Source organism: Chionomys nivalis, chromosome 8 (genome assembly GCF_950005125.1).
Source record: "Chionomys nivalis chromosome 8, mChiNiv1.1, whole genome shotgun sequence".
In the NCBI taxonomy this organism is placed as follows: Eukaryota; Metazoa; Chordata; class Mammalia; order Rodentia; family Cricetidae; genus Chionomys; species Chionomys nivalis.
The window spans coordinates 87,254,006-87,272,054 of NC_080093.1; the positions used below are offsets into that span (position 1 = coordinate 87,254,006).

Sequence of the window (18,049 nt, forward strand, 5' to 3'; positions counted from 1 at the left end):
AATACCTGTAGCAGTAGTGTCCCCCTGATTACCAGATTATGCTTCTGGCTCTCTACCCTTTTACTTGTTTGCCACTACTCTTCAGCATGATGTGACAGAACTTCCTCAGTGTTTCCTTTCACCTCTTCCTACAAACAAGCATTTTCTGAGGATATAAGACGCTGCTGAAGACCAAAGAACAATTTCTTCATGAATTTTCTTAAAATTTCTCCAAGCCACATATCTCTTGTAAATACCTTATATTCTATAAACACTGCTTGAAAATAAACTGAAATTCCAATATTGTAGTTTCCTCCTCTATATTTCATTTAAAAATCCCTCAAATTCTTTCCTGCTAAGGTTATAAGAGAGACTCAAACCCTCTTAATGACATTGCCAACTTATTGCTATTCTCTCTGGCTTTGGTCACTCACTTACCAGAACTACAACTGGCACTCTGATAGAAGTTGGAGCGACAGCTGGAACATTCCTTAGCAGGAAGATGGGTAGCTGGTGGGGACACAAGAAAACACCAGTACCAAGGGTGTAAATGGTGTGTTTCACGCCTACTCAGGACAGCACAGTTCTTTGAAATGGGATCCCAAAAAGGTGTCAGAGGTTGCCTAAAAGTCCCAGAACTAGGGGGCTCACAATGGCATCTATCTAGCTCTTAGGAATGGAGGTCAAGTCACCATATCATACTAAATTATTTTTTATAAATTTTCCATACCATACTTTCATGTACCTACCAATTTCACTGCTTTAACCACATGCTTGATTGAAAAAAATCCTTCACTATTTACTATTCATTTACTATTCTTTTTAAAGTCTTTTTTTATGTTTGTGAGTGTTTCACCTGCATATTGTATGTTCTGTGCACCATTTGCATACCTGGTGCTGCCGGAGGCAAGAAGAGGACTTCGGATTTCCTGGGACTGGAGTTACAGATGGTTTTAAGCCACCATGTGGATGCTGGGAATCAAACTCAGAGCTAAGACAACTCTTTGGTCTAAAATCTTACTAACTTATGAAAATTATTTATATGAGCTATAATTCATTTAAATATTCAGGTTACCGAGTAAGTAGATTACTGTGAATTTCTTAGATCAAGAGCTGGGCTGGTGTCCCACTATAATACTAGTTCTTGGCAGGGCAAATGCGCAAGGATCAGGAACTCACTGATAAAGTGCTCTGTTGCTCACTGCACTCCAATCACCTTCAAACAAGCACACACTCACAAATCTAAAAGCCTGCTATCAGTACTTTAAGGAGCCCCAATTTTATAGACAATTTTTAAATAAGAGTCAATGATTTTAACAAAACATAAGGACAGTGGTCAGGGCAGAGTTTCCCAGTGGCACTGACAAAAAAAAAAAAAAAAAAAAGAAAGAAACATTATGGATTAGAATAAGTACCATGAGCTTGTGGGAAGGCTCTGCAGGGTGGATACCCTGCATTGAGTCAGTCAGCTACGTTTTGGCACCTGCATAGTAGAGGGAGTGATGTCACCAGCTTATCTTCTGGCCTCCATTTGTGCACTGAACCACTTGAACACACATATGCACACACACAAAATAAATAAGTATAATGAAGAAAAATTCAGAATAAGATTCCTACTTCAATAGGAAAATACTAAATTAACATAGATCACTAATTTTCTTATATTAAAAGCAATTTTTTATGTTGAAACTGGTTTAAATTTTCACAATTATCTCCACTTCTCAAAAACTTAACTGGAATTAGGAGGAACACTTACTCATAATTCTTCACAAGCTGATAAAGGCAAAGAAGAATTCCCAGCCAACAAGCACTGTTATCAGACTGAAGATAAAATCCAATCTTGTCCACAATGGCAGTCCAACGGCTCGGGTAGTCATGTTTAATGATATGATGAATGCATGTAGTAAGCTGTACCCTGAAAGTCAAAACTCAACAGTAAAAAAGAAGAAAAAACCTAGATAATACTTTGTCTGGTAACTCAGACAAAGAAAAATAGGTTGGTTCAACAAAGTCTAATTTCAAATAATCCATCAAGTATTTTGATGCACATAAAATGTAGATAATGCAATACTATCAACTCACTTAGCAACACTGTCTCTTCCTACCAATTTAAAAGAAATCCAGCCAGGTAGTGGCGGCAAAAATCTTTAATACCAGCAGTCAGGAGGCAAAAGTAGGCGGATTTAGTTCGAGGCCAACTGGGCTACAGAGCTAGTTCCAGGAAAACCAAGGCCACAAAAAGAAACAAAAAAAGAACTAAAAGCCACCCAAGCTTAACTGCACACACATGCGGTAGAGGCAGGATCATGTATTTGAGGTCAGTCTGAGGTACACAAGACAGTTTTAAAAAGCCTTTCTAGTTTTTATTATTTGTGCTACAGTACACCTGTACAATACTGTGCTAGGACGACAGACAGGATGAACCCTGGACCTTGTGGGCTAATCAAGCCTAGTCAAATTAATAAACTCTGAGTTCAGTGAGAAACCTTATCTCAAAAATCTCAATAAGTAGGCACAAAATAATTAAGACAGCCAGCAATTTGCAAAGTCCTATAAAATAATAGTGGTTGCCAGCCAGAAACACTATTAATCCAAGCATTTGGGAGGCAGGTGATCTCTTTGAGCTCAAGGCCAGTCTGACATAGTGTGTTCCAGGCTAGACAGGGCAGTGATAAGGGCACTTGACTCCCCAAAGCAGACCTTACTTCAAATGCCTGCTCTGCACAGACAGTGGAGATCTTTTAAATCACCAAACAGACTGCAAAACAGTATTCAGAAATTCTTTCCCTACTTTCTTTTTCCTTCTCAGTGCAGAAAAGTTGGGACAGTGTGTGTGTTAAAGTGCTCTACTTCTGAGCCACACCTCTGCCTCTGAAATGCTGACTGCAGCCATGACTACACCAGACTCTGCCATTTGTCTGACCACATAAAATTCAATCACAATACAATGAATCTAAGTGCATTCATTCTATGACAACATGTGATGCAACTTTACGCTATAAAATGTCAAGTTAAGTACTTTTAATTGTAGCACCAGTAGGCAGAGGTCAGTGGTTTTCTGTGAGTTCACGGCCAGTCTGGTCTACAAAGTAAGACCCTGTTTCCAAAAAGAAAGTGGGGGGGGGGGTTCTGAAAAAAGAAAATTTAAATAGACATACACAAAACACATATCTGTAATAATGGATAAATTTTAAAAACATACCTGATAAGCTCGGGTGAGTGGATAATGGCTTCTACAATGTTTTCTCGAATGCAATGTCGGTCTTCTTCTGGAATTGTATATGGGGAGATGTCCCCGGGTGTTGCTTCCCGATCAGGCCAATACTGTGTTATCATATTTTTCAAATAAATAACACCTACAATACAGACCATTCATAAAGTAATGTTTACTGTAAAAACAGAATATCTCTTGGAAACATCAATATTAGGAAGAGATTCTTTTGTAAGCAAAGTAATAAAAAATTATTTCAAGCCAATAATCAAAACACACATTTAACATTCACTTGTAGCCATTAGACACAAAATTATTAAACATACAGCCCAATCCAGAGATCCTGAGTTCAATTCCCAGCAACAACATGGTGGCTCACAACCTCCCTAATGAGATTTGGTGCTCTCTTCTGGCCTGCAGGCAAACATGCAGGCAGAACACTATACATAATAAATAAATAAATCTTAAAATAAGAGGGAAAGCATATAATAATAAAAAAAAATACAGTCCAAAAGAACACAAAATAAACAGTATACCAAAATCATTTTCTAAAGAAAACCCCTAAGCACCAAACCATACAAATACAGTTCCAAAGTGGGGGACACATGGTGGTGGTACAGGTGTTTAATCCCAGCACTCGGGAAACAGAGGCAGGTGGATCTCTGTTTGAGGCCAGCCTAGTCAAAAGAGCATGTTCCAGGACAGTTAGGGCTACACAGAAAGACCCTGTCTTGAAAAACCAAAATTACAGTTCCTACAACTGACTACATAAACATGATCACAGGAAAAAACATAGTATATAAAGGTTCTCAGTGTCTAAATTGATCATTTTTAATCACATAGCACTTCAAATTCATATTATTTTATGAGAAAATTTGCTGTGCTCAAAAACCCTAGATTGTAGTGACTGGGGAAGATGGCTCAGTAGTTAAGAGTACTGGGCTGTTCTTCCTGAGGACCTGGGTTAAATCCCCAGCACACGCATGTTAGTTTCTACCTGTCCGTAACTCCACTTCCAAGGGATCTCATATGATACCTTCATGCCAATGCACATTAAATAAATTATTAAAAAAACAAAAACCCCTAGATTATGATCTGCTGCCAGCCACCATACTGCTACCTTTGCACACTGCTGTCTGACAGTTAACAAGCTGATGACGCAGTGTGATGTATATCACTAACAAGGCTCTTTACTCAACCATCTAGGGAATGTGGATTAAAAATGTGTAATATGAAATCGATCCCTAAATTCTGTAGACTAGCTTTTTGATGGTAAATTCGACCTGAAGTCCAACACCCATTTAAATAAAGGTAACTGAATCTTAAGAATTTAATGAATACTTAATCTTAAGATATTAAAAAAACTAAACTATAACTGCAGTAAAAGATATGGGACTGACATATTCCAGATTAACACTACTATATAATTAGCTTTATCACCCAAAACACAGCAAGAAGAAAAATAGGACCAGGTAATTCTCACTATAGCTAAATATTTCTTTCCATTATAACAAACACAGGAATCTAATGTATACATATTTGATTTGGTAGTGTGAAAGTTTTTCATTTTGACAAAACATAAACAACTGAAAACTACAGTGCAAGTATACAGGATTCAGTCTACCCCAAATGTACTACTATAAAACAAAATGAACTCATCAGTCAAGGCTGGCAGAGGGAAGTACCATAGTCATGCACTACAATTTCAATCAGCCGAAGAATGTCACCCTAAAGTCAACAATTATGTTTTAATTTTTATTAAGTTTACGGGTGGTTACCTGATTGGCCCACATTTTCATCTATTTATTATAGTGCTTGAGATAGAACACAGGGACTTAAACTTGATAACGTGTGCTCTATCACTGAAGTTCACAAATCTCAACTTCATAGTTTATGCTTCCATTTTATACACACTGAAATAATTTAAGTATAATTTAATCTTCTAAAATCCAATTCTAAAATAAAATTCAAGACTACAATGTATTAAGAACCAAACATTAAACACTTTCATTCTAGTAAAATTTGGGAATTAAAGGCTATGTAACCTTCATTTGAGCTGGAGTTTGAGGCAATTGTGATAATAAAACTAATTTTTTTTTTTTAGGAAAGCTCAGAGCATCCAGAAGACCCAGTTCAATTATGAGCACCCACACGGTGGCTCACAAGCATCTCAACTCCTGTTCAAGGGGATGATACCCTTTACTGGCCTCCACAGACATACACATTAAACAAAAAATAAGTATATTGTTAGCACTGGGTCCTCTTCCAGGACCTGGGTTTGATTATCAGCACCCATAAAAGCAGCTCAAATTTCTCTAACACCCTCTGTTGACCTGAGAGGAATGGGTGCACAGACATACATGTATGTAATACCCATACACAAAATATGAAAATAAATCTCAAATTTTCCTTTAAATTCTGCCAAATACCAGAAACTTGTTGTTGCTATACACACCAGAAATAAATGGATTCTCAGGTGTTGACCGAAGAAATACACAGAGGTCTATGTTAATTATAAACTGATTGCCCTATTAGCGCAGGCTTCTTATTAATAACTTATAAGTCACATTCGCCCATAATTCTTGTCTGTGTTAGCCACGTGGCTTGGTACCTTTTTCGGCGAGGCAGTCACATCATGCTTCCTCTGTTTCTGGATGACAACTACAGACTGACTCTTCCTCTTCCCAGAATTCTCCTGTTCTCATGGCCCCGCCTCTACTTTCTACCTGACTACTGGCCAATCAGCATTTTATTAAAATAATACAAGTGACAGGCTAAAAGACCATTGTCCCACAGCACTCGGGGAAGGAAATTACTGAAGGGCCAAGCCACAATACTTCGCTAGTTCATTAACATAACTTTCAATCAATATATTGTTTGTATATTCAAGAAATAATTCAAGAAACTTGCCTGCCTGTCTCACAGGTAAATCCAGTTGTTCTGACATAGTGATCTGGAGCAGTGTTGAAACAAAATTCAGAGACTTGTGTGCCTACAAACAAGCAAGCAAAACAAAGACTTTAAATTTCTGTAGATGAACATAATTTTATTTACTTCGGAGACAGTCTCACTATATAGTCCAGGTAAGCCTTGAACTCACCATCCTCCTTCCTCAGTCTTCTTAGTGCTGGGATTGCTTGGGTATCAAAGACTTAATGTCTACTTTCTGCTATTTTATCTAAGTATATACTGGAATGATTGTATTCTGCTGGGTACAGTAGCTCACACTTTTAATCTCAGTTCACAAGGAAGTACTCAGAGGGTGGAAGCATAAAAATCATGAGTTTGAGTCTCATAACCATTCCCTAAAGAATTCCAGGGGATCACACATCCTCTTCTGGTCTCTAAGGACACTGCACACACGATGTACTCATACACATAAAATTAAAACAATTTAAAAAGATAATATTGGAACCAGGCACGGTCACTCACGTCTTTAATCCTAGCACACGGGAGGCAGAGACAGACAGATCTCTGTGAGTTTGAGGCCAGCCTGGTCTACTTAACAAGTTCCAGGACAATCAGATCTGTTATAGCTGTTACAGAGAAACTCTCTCAAAACACAGAACTATGAGCATCAAGGTTAAGTATTGAGTCACCGCAGTAGTAGGGCCAAGACCAGGCTGAGCCTTTCCACTGGACCCATCTTGCTTTCATCAGATAACAGTAGTATGTACATGCTTCCAAACTAGGAAGGTTTGCTTCTAAATTAAGAGACCAAAAAGCCCACTTTAGAGTTATCATAAAAGTGCCACTCACAGAAATTATATAAATATATAAAAAAATAAATTAAATATATACATATATATTTACAGCCACCTACTACATTTGACAGATGATTTTCTTTTTAAATTGTTTTATGTATACAGCTATTTTACCTTCCTGCATTCTCTGTGTCCCTAGAGGCCAGGGAATGTGATTCCCTTGGAGCAGTCAGTGCTCTTAATTACTGAGCTTTCTCTCCAACCTGTTTTTAGAATTTTTTCTTTATAATTTTAAATGATGACTTTATAGCATTGGTTTAGCCTAAAGACCTCCTAAATCTTTACAAGGCTGTCACTAAGGTCTTGTTTCATAACCAAAGTAGTGAGGGATTTTCCCAAATTCTGAGTAGTATTCTTGGTAATAAATGTTATGAGGGCTGGAGAGATGGCTCAGCAGTTAAGCGCACTGGCTGCTACTCTTCCAGAGGACCCAGATTAGATTCCTAGCATCCACATGGCAGCTCACACCTATATATAACTTTGCATTCCAAGGGATCCAACTCCCTCAAATAGACACCCATGAACGCAAAATACAAATGTACATAAAATAAGTTTTTTTTTTTAAAAAGATTTATTTATTATGTATACAACTTTCTGCCTCCATTTATACCCACACGCCAGAGGAGGGAGCCAGATCTCTTTACAGATGGTTTGGAGCCACCATGTGGTTGCTGGGAATTGAACTCAGGACCTCTGGAAGAGCAGCCAGTGCTCTTAACCACTGAGCCATCTCTCCAGCCCCATAAAATAAGTTAAAAAAGAAAGAAAAAAAGGAAATGATATGAGCCGGGTGGTGGTGGTGCATCCTTTAATCCAACACTCGAGAGTAAACAGGTGCATCTCTGAATTCGAGGCCAACCTGTTCTAAAGAAGTTCCAGGACAACCAGGGTTACACAGAAAAAAACCCTACCTAGAAAAATAAATCAAAGAAACAAACAAAAACAAGTATTATAAATTTTCTGGGTGTGGTGGAGCATAAGCCAGAGAGAGAGGAACAGGAGTTCAAGGTTCAAAACTAACCTAGGTTACTGTCTCAAAAACAAAAAACAAGATTGCAGGGACGCCCGAGCTTGCCAGGCGGTGGTGGCGCACGCCTTTAATCCCAGCAGAGACAGGCGGATATCTGTGAGTTCGAAGCCAGCCTGGTCTACAGGAGCTAGTTCCAGGACAGGAACCAAAAGCTATGGAGAAACCCTGTCTCGAAAAATCAAAAAACAAAAACAAACAAACAAAAAAACCCACAAAAAACAAGATTGAAGGAACACACCTGCTATTCTAGCACTTGGGAAACTAAGGAGAATTACTTCAAGGTTAAGTCCAGGATTCATACACAAGACTGTTTGTTTCAAGCAAATAACGATGTTCAAAACATAGGCAACTCTGGTCTCTCAAAAATATACCAAAGATCCCAATTAATTTCTAGATACACCAAATTATTCTTGAGGAGAAGGTCTTAAGTCCAATGTCCAATTAAGTAACTGTTGGTTACTGTCAAGGTAAGTATGCCATTATTGTACCCTCAGGGTTACCATGTTATAATGGGCATTGTCATAGTTCATAGGCATCCTATGCTGAAAACAGAGATCCAGAAGCCCCTGAGCTGGAACTGACCTTAAAGCCTCCTCCCTGAGAACCAGCTTTCATGGTACCAAAAGAAACCAAGCAAGCTTCCAAATGACCAACTAGGATGCCAGAAGGAGAACATGAGGGAACAGAGTTGGGGGAGGGACAGAGAAGGAGAGCAAAGAAATATCTTGATAGAGGAAGTTGTTAAGGGTAAGGAGAAATCTGGTGCTAGGGAAATTCCCAGGAATCCACAAGGATGACCCCAACTCAGACTCTTAAAAATAGTAGAGAGGGTACCTAAGCGGACCTTCCCCTGTAACCTGACTGATGACTACCCTAATTGTCATCACAGAACCTTCATCCAGTAACTGATGGAAGCATATGCAGAAATCCACAACTAAGCACTGGGCCAAGCTCCCAGAGTCCAGTCGAAGAGAGGGAGAAGGGATTATATGAGCAAACGGGTCAAGATCATGATGGGGAAACCCACAGAGACAGCTGGCCTGAGCGAGTGGGAGCTCACTGACTCTGGACTGATAGCAGGGGCACATGCGCAGGACTGAACAAGAACCTCTGAATGTGGGTGACAGTTCTATGACTTGCACAGTCTGCAGGCCCACTGGCAGTGGGACCAGGATTTATCTCTAGTGTATGAACTGGCTTTTTGGAGCCCACTCCCTATGGAGATACCTTGCTCAGCCTGGAAATGGGCTTTCCATTTTCCTCTGGCTTGGTCCAGCCTCAACTTCACCTGCCAGACTCTGCTGACTCTCCATGGGAGGTCTTACCCTTTCTGAGGAGTGGATGGGGATGGGGGGGGGGTGCAGGGGAGAAGGAAGCGGGAGTAGGAGAGGTAGGGGAACTGTGGTTGGCATATAAAATGAAAAAAATCTAAACAAAAGATTCAGCCTACTAAAGAAGTTGTAAGAGAACAAAAGGTATTCTTAAAACAAAAAAACACAAGTATTCTAGACTGGAGAGATGGCTCAATGGTTAAGAATACCAGTTGCTCTTCTAAAGGATTCCAGGGTTCAACCCCCAACACCTCCATTGTAACTCACAACCATTCATAATTCTAGTTGTAGAGGACATAATGCCCTCTTCTGGCCTCTAAAGCTATCAGGAACATATGGATATGTTAGAGAAATGCATACTGTCAAAACACCCATACACATAATTCTTTTTTTTTCTTTTTCCCCCCCCAAACAGGCTTTCTTTTTGTAGCCCTGGCTGTCCTCGAACTCAGAGAACTCTACCTCTCAAGTGCTGGGATTAAAGGCATGTGCCAAAACCACCACACTCTAAAATAAATTTCTGAAGTGTTCTTTACAGAAACTTGAAGTTTATTGTATATGTGCCTGAGTGTTCAGCCTGTATGTATGCATACCATATGCTCCCTGTGACTGAGGTCAGAAGAGTGCATCAGAGCCCCTGGGAACCAAACCCAGACCCTCTCAAAGATCAACATGGTTCTTAATCACTGAGGTATCTCTCCAGCCCAAATGAATGCTTTTAACACTTCTATTTAGGTTCTTTTGTCTTAAATTCAACAAATACTTCCTGTGTCTATTATGTGCCAGCTATTATATACAGCCAGAACTGTGTCAATTTTCCTGTCAATGCTACTTCACAGTGACCTCAGTGTCCAAAGAAGCATTCCAACCGAGAGCAGTAGGACTAGACAGAAGTCGCAGGCTGCGGCAGGAAACAAACTCTAGAATTCTTGAACTTGTACAGCAAGTGGCACACGCAGTACAAATAACTTGGAGGATGTAGGATGTACTGATGCCACTTCCCCAGATTTTTACATACACCACTTCCTTAAACCACACAACACAAGGCAGATACTATTTCATTATACACACAAAGAAACCAGCACTCGGGAGGTTCCACTGCCAGGAACACAACCTAACGTAGATAGAAATACTTAGGGAGAAAATGCACCACTATTAATACATACAGACTTTTTATCATTTCTTTCTTTCTTTTTTTACTGAGACAGAGGTTTCCTTTGTACCCTTTGCTGTCCTGAAACTTGCTTTGTAGATCAGGCTGGCCTCAGAGATCCTCCTGCCTCTGTCTCCGAAATGCTAGGATTAAAGACCTGCACCAAACTTCTGGCTTTTTCCTTAAACAATACTGTATAATAACTGTTCTTACAATGCACTGGACATTACAGGTGACTAAATATTTAAAGTACAGGGGTGTAGTGATTTAACTCAGTAGTACATAGGCTAATATATAAGTATTATTCCATCTTACATAGAGAATTGACCACTGTTGATATCCTTAGGGAGATATATTGTTGCCTAGGGAAAACTGCACAGAATTTTTAATTTTTTTTTTTTTTTGGTTTTTCAAGACAGGATTTCTCTGTGGTTTTGGAGCCTGTCCTGGAACTAGCTCTGTAGACCAGGCTGGTCTCGAACTCACAGAGATCCGCCTGCCTCTGCCTCCCAAGTGCTGGGAGAATTTTTAATTTTTAAATTACATGTATGTATACATGCTTACACATATTTTCCACAGCACACGTGGACATCAGCAAGATTCGGTTCTCCACCACTCGTGTGATTTAATACACTTTCTAGGCTGGGCATAGTGGCATTGATGCCTGTAATCCCAGTACTCAGGAATCTGAGGCTAGCCTAGACTACAAAGAAACCATGTTTCAAAAAGAAAGAAAGTTTCAAAAAACAAAAAAACCAGTCACTAGTTGCTTAGTCTAATATCATTTCTATGTGATATAAAAAAACAACTAAAATATCCTTTAAGTACAGATGATATTTTGAGAGCTAAGCTTTATAAAACGAGGGAAGGAAAATACATGAAATGTGGACTTCCTCCATGGCAAAAAGACATTTGAAAAGAGACAAAAGCTCCAAGGCTGAGCACACAAGCTCAGTACTGTCATATTTTCAAATTGAAAACTTTGAAAAGCTGGGCATGGTGGGTGCATGCCTTTAGTCCCAGGCAAAGGCAGGGAGATTTCTTGCATTCAAGGCCAGTAGGGTTGACAGCAAATTCCAGGCTAGTTAGGAACTTAGTGAGGTTCAAACCCCCTCAAAAGCAAAAAATTAAAAATAAAAATTAGTAAGTTAAAATAAAAATGCTGGAAACATCTACAGTTTTTAACCAATGATTACCTCACTGATGAGGGGGACTCGTTCAAATACAAGGATCTTTTAACATGAGCAATTTCCAATGTCTAAGGAGCAAGAGCAGCTTTAATGAATGGATGATAGATACATCATGCACTTCACACCACACTGAAAGCAAGAGCCTCAAAATCAAGATGCTCTGTTCTCATCTCTTCAAGACTTATTTGGAATGTTTCCTAAATCAGAGTAAATATCCTAAAAGCTACTTTAGGCAAATTACTTAAAATCTAAATGTAATAACTGAAAGATTATAAGAAATGAAGAGCTTAGAAAAAAAAAGAAAATCACAGAAATACAGAAGCCAGATAATACATTTTCTTTGGCAGAAAAGATTATCAGTGTTTACTGTTCCATGGCATTCCAGAACAGATCAATGGCTGAGTATACTTTCTCCAAGTCTCATGTGAGTGCACACAAGTAGACACGCAAAGCTGGATGTGCTGGTACATGGACTAGGAAGGCTGAGGCAAAAAGGTTACCCAGGAATCAGAGACAGCTTAAGCTAAAGAGTGAAAAACCCTGTCTGAAAACAAAACAAAAAACCTAGAAATACCGTAACTGTTCACAAAATTTGAAGAAAGCATTATTACCCAACCTTTACACAAAAGAAATCAAATCTCTGAAGAAACAATTTTATGAGACACATGTATTCACAATAGAAATACCTAAGACAAAACTTTCAGGTGTTCTTGGTCTATTTTATTTTATGGAGCTATGGTCTCACTCTATAGCCCAGGAAGGCCTCAAACACCTGGACAATCCTCCTGCCTCAGCTTTCTAAGTGCTGGGAGCGAGATATCACACAAAGCTTGGTTTTCTAGGCTATTACATGCACTAACACTTCATAAGGAAAATAATATTCATTGTAAGTAAGGTCCACCTAAAGCAGAACAAGTGACCCCTAACTTATTGTGTGGCTTAATAACATTTTAAGGGGACTATTTTTCCCCCGGTTTTTCAAGACAGGTTTCTCTGTAGCTTTGGTGCCAGTCCTGGAACGCAATCTGTAGACCAAGTAGGCTTCAACTCCCAGGGATGGGACTGTCTCAGCCTCCAAAGTGCTAGGATTAAAGGCGTGGGCCACCACCACCCCACTGGGACAACCTGTTTTTATCATTTTAATGCCCCAGGTAAGTTCTTGTCAAGGTGACTTTGGGTCTAAAAATTTGAGTGCACTATCTTCTAAAATGACTGTCTCATTTACATACACAAGACTTACCTTTTCATTCTGAAATAACTTGAGCTAAGCCGGGCGGTGGTGGCGGACGCCTTTAATCCCAGCACTCGGGAGGCAGAGGCAGGTGGATCTCTGTGAGTTCGAGACCAACCTGGTCTACAGAGCTAGTTCCAGGACAGGCTCCAAAGCCACAGAGAAACCCTGTCTCAAAAAACCAAAAACCAAAAAAAAAAAAAAAAAAAAAACCTTGAGTTATCTGAACTGTGGGTAATCTGGTGGAACTGTAAATTCCTTGAAGACGGGAATATCTAGCACAGAGCTGTAAACTTTGCATCCTCAATTAGTAGTTTCCCTGACGTTTTCTGTAAGTTAATGCTTTAAAATTTCTTTAAACAGAGGTTTCTTTTTACATTCTCACTCACACACACACACACACACAAAACCTCACTGAGACGCAGTAGTATATATGCCAAAATACAGTCGCTCTTACGAACCTCTTAAATTCTTACATAAAACTGCAACGTTCAGAAACAAAGAACAACGATTAAATCAGTACTGTAAAATATCTATGTATACTTTTCCAAGGGGCACTCCTCAAAACACGTGGGAGAGAGACCAACTCTCCGCAAATTATGAAAGATCTATAGGCGGACTTGCACTATCTCACTTGACCATCACAGCAACCCTGCGGTCTAATTTCGTGAATGAGTACAACTCAGGGCCCGGAGAGGTTAAGGGACTTGCCCAAGGTCATTCCAGAAATCTGTGAGGGAGGTACCTAGAAGGTCGCACCTTATCTGACCCTTTCCACTACCTCAACCCGCCTCCCAACTGTAGCGCTGTGACAGAACGAGAGCGGGGAGCGACTATGTAACCCGCACTACCACAGCCCTACCAAGGAGGCGCAGGCTTACATCTGAAATCTGTCCCTAGCAGCTCGCAGGCGAGAAGTTGTACCCGACAGGCAGGTCACTGATTCGCCCAGTGCCGAGACAAGACTGACAGCGCAACCCCCAGCGGAGCAGCTAGCCTTCCCAGGAAGCCCGGCATCCCCGGCGCCGGCGAGACTGGTCTGGGACACGTCTGTACACCCTCCCAGAGTTTCGCCCCCTCCTGGGAGCAAGGAACCAGCTGGGAGAGAGCCAGAGGGCGCCGGGCCACCCGAGCCGGCCATGTGTCCAGACCGTCACGCCCGCCCAGCCCGGCCGGCTCATCACGTTCAGACCGCAGCCAGAGGCCCACTCGGGAGCCGACCGAGGCGGCATGGGCGCCGCGGCCCCACAGCGAGGCACCCGAGCCTAGCACGGCGGGCAGATCTCCGCCCCACCCCTCCAAATGGACCCGTCGACGACGCGGTACGCGCTCCGGGCCAGGCCGGAAGGCTCGGCCTGCCGGTCCACCAGCCAGCAGCAGCCGCTACCCGGCCGTCCTTACTTCATTGAGCTGGCGCTCCGCGGCCTCGCGCAGGGCCGGGTCCATGGTGCCCCGAAGGGCCTCGATGATGGTGTTGGGATCCATCGCCGCGCGGTCGGTCAAACCCGGGACACCGGTGCTACTGAGCCAGAAATAGCGCCACTCACTGCGCACATGGACCGGCCGCGCTCCGCAGCGGCAACCGGCGCGAAAGGAAAGAGAAGCGCCAAGGCCCCGGATAGAACCTTCTCGCCTCGGCGTGGAGGCGGGAGATGCTCCGGCCACTTCCTGTCAGCGCACCCGCGGAGCACCTTGGGAAATGTAGTCCGCAAACGCAGGCACGACCCACGTGGCTGGCTCCAGCTGCTGAAAGAGAAAACGTTTAAATGCCACAGAAAGAAAAGCAAAACCGCTACGAAGATTTATATGATATCCCTAGAGGTTCTCAACCAATGTGTGACACAATCCGTTGTTACTAACTGTATCAGTAAAAGAAAACTTCTGTTTTACTTTTTGAGAGACGGGCTTGCTGTGTAGCCCAAGCTAACCTGAACTGATGCAATGTCACTACCTCGGCCTCCCAAATAGAACTTTCCGAAAATTCATTTGAGATGTATTTCTAAATGCCATAAAAATTGTTTCAATCTGATTCACCAATCTCATTTGTGAGATTTTTATCCTAAGAAAACACTGATCCAATATGCCGGATGGTAGTGGCGGTCAACTCCTTTAGTCTCAGCTCCAACTCCTTTAGTCCCAGTGCTCCGTAGGTAGAGACAGGCAGATCTCTGTGAGTTCGAAGCCAGCCTCGCCTACAAGAGCTAGTTCCAGGACAGGCTCCAAAGCTACAGAGAACCCCTGTCTCGAAAAACAAAACAACCCCCCCCCCAAAAAAAAGAAAAAAACCAGCAGTCTGGACTACATAGTGAGTTCTAGGACAGCCAGAGCTTCACAGGGAAACCCTCTCTCGAAAACACACACACACACACACACACACACACGAAGGATTGAATTGTTTTGTCTATAAAAGATGGCGATTTAAGTATCTGTAACTACAATATACTAAAGTAATGCCTTACCAACGAATGTTCAAATTTCAGCTAGGTCATTATCATTTCTAAATACAGAGTAAATGTATAATGTCTGTGTCTTCCCAGGTATGGGTATACAGCACTCTAACTCAGTAGTTCTCAACCTATGGGTTGCGACCTTTTGAGTTCAAAACTCTTTCACGGTAGTCAAAAGTCAGAGGTCCTGCATATCACATAGTTACATTGCAACTCATAACAGTAGCAAAATTACAACTATGAAGTAGCAACGGAAATAATTTTATGGCTGGGGTCACCACAACATAAGGAACTGTATTAAAGGGTCACAGCGTTAGGAAGGTTAGGAACAACTAAAATACATCTTAAGTCATTTCCAGTTAGAAACCAAATCAATTTCAATTAGAGTCTAATTGAAGTTATATACTGAGCTTCAGGCAGGTCTGGACTACAAAGTACACACCTGTCTCAAAAACAAAGAAACTGGGGCTGGAGAGATGGCTCAGAGGTTAAGAGCATTGCCTGCTCTTCCAAAGGTCCTGAGTTCAATTCCCAGCAACCACATGGTGGCTCACAACCATCTGTAATGAGGTCTGGTGCCCTCTTCTGGCCTGCAGGCATACACAGACAGAATATTGTATACATAATGAATAACTAATTGGTTATGACTACTTGCTCTTTTAGAGGACAGGAATTCAGCTCCCAGTACCCATGTCTGGCTGCTCACAACCACCTGGGACTGAAGTCACAGGGAATTAATGACCTCTTCTACTGCATATATGTGGCAAATACAAATAGAAACAAAAATAAGTCTTCTACTCCTTATTTTTTTTATTACTTTAAGAAAATACCAATCCAAATTCCCACTTCCTCCCCTCTTCCCCCATAAATCTTTTTTTAAAAACAAATAATTCAGAAGGCAGAGGCAGGCAGATCTCTGTGAGTTCAAAGCCAGCCTGATCTACAAAGCAAGTTCCAGGACACCCAGGATTGTTATGCGGAGAAATCAGGTGGAGGGGTAGGGGGAAGCAAAAACAAAAAAACAAATAATAATACTTGTGGAACTGGAGGCTAGATTACATAGTAACATAGTCTCAAAAAATAAAAAAATAAAAAAGTAAATCCCAGTTCCTAGAAATTTAATGCCCTGTTCTCTCTTCTGTGGGCACCCGCACTCACTTGCACAAACTTAACCAGGTATGTTTATACACACATAATAAAAACAGAAAAGCTAAGGGGTTGGGGAGAAGGCTCAATGATTAAGAACACTAGTCACTCTTCTAGAGGACCCTGGTTTGACCACCCACATGGCAGCTCACAACCACTTACGAATCCAGTCGCAAGGGATCTAACAGATCTCTTCTGGCCTTGCAGGCATCAGGGATACAGGTGGTGCACAGACATAACACTCAAAAACATAAAATAATAAAATATCTTTTTAAAAAAGAACATAGTACAGCCATTATTTGTAATATCATGTGGGGAATTAAAAGTAACTTAGAAAATATGACTATTGTATTACCTGAGCCCTAGAGTTGAAAATTAATTTACCAAATATAAATAGATCAATTTCTGAACTCCATCTAGTTTCATTGATCTATTTATCTTCCTGCAATACTATGATATCTTCATTAAAGTGGTTTTCTTCAAACTCCTGAAGCCAGTATGTATAATCCTCCAACTTTGTAATTAATTTTTCAAATGTTTAGATAGTTCTAGGTTATTTTCAAGTATGGAAAATAACACAAGTTAGTCTGTAAATAAAACCTGACGGAATTTTCATAATTACTAAACTTAATCCATAAATCAACTTGGGCAAAATTAACCCCCTAACATTATTAAGTATCCTGATCCATGAACATAATATAGCTCTCTATTTAATTAGAACTTTAAAGTGTTGATTCATTTTTACTTAATGATAATGCATGTCTTGCCTACTTATATGTCTGAGCACCGTGTTCATGCAGAGCTGTCCAAGCCAGAAGAGGTTGTCCAATCTCCTGAAATTTCCTGAAACCAGAGTTACAGGTAGTTGCTAGCTATCATGTGGTCTCTGGGAACCCAACTTGGGTCTTCTGCAACAGTAACAAATACTCTTTTTTTTTTTTTTTTTTTTTTTTTTTTGGTTTTTCGAGACAGGGTTTCTCTGTGGCTTTGGAGCCTGTCCTGGAACTAGCTCTTGTAGACCAGGCTGGTCTCGAACTCACAGAGATCCGCCTACCTCTGCCTCCCAAGTGCTGGGATTAAAGGCGTGCGCCACCACCGCCCGGCGTAACAAATACTCTTAAGTGTTGAATCATCTCTTTAACCACAATTTAGAACTTTTAAAGATTCTCAGCCGGGTAGTGGGGCTGCACACCTTTAATCCCAGCACTTAGGAAGCAGAGGCAGGTGAATCTCTGTAAATTCGAAGCCAGCCTGGTCTACAGAAGGAGTTCTAGAACAGGCTCCAAAGATACAAAAAAAAAAAAAAAAAAGATCCTCTTAGCTATATTCCTATATCCCTAGGTGTGTTTAGATTGGGATTCTTGCTTTTAGAAACAAGGTTTCCAGGTTTCCTCTGGTAGTATAAACAGTCATTAAATCTGTAATCTGTAATCCTGCTCCACCTCCTAAATGCTGGGATCACCAGAGAAGACCACTATTCTTTAATCTCAGCACTCAGGATGCAGAGGTGGTCAGATCTTTGTGAGTTTGATAGGTAGTCTGGTCTACCTATCAAGATCCAGGACTA

At 41.0% G+C, this 18,049-nt stretch overlaps 1 protein-coding gene across 1 annotated transcript in view; it reads right to left on the reverse strand.

Moving 5' to 3' along the window:
- Ipo7 (importin 7) overlaps positions 1 to 14,524 on the reverse strand; it is a 42,098-nt gene extending 27,574 nt beyond the window's left edge. Inside the window, exons 1-4 of the mRNA XM_057777607.1 lie at positions 14,291 to 14,524; positions 6,101 to 6,182; positions 3,182 to 3,335; positions 1,736 to 1,894 (exon numbers count right to left, since the gene is read on the reverse strand). Of these exons, the coding sequence (XP_057633590.1) occupies positions 1,736 to 1,894; positions 3,182 to 3,335; positions 6,101 to 6,182; positions 14,291 to 14,374 (479 nt within the window). The 5' untranslated portion in view covers positions 14,375 to 14,524. The remainder of the gene's footprint in view (positions 1 to 1,735; positions 1,895 to 3,181; positions 3,336 to 6,100; positions 6,183 to 14,290) is intronic.
- Positions 14,525 to 18,049: the final 3,525 nt, after the last annotated feature.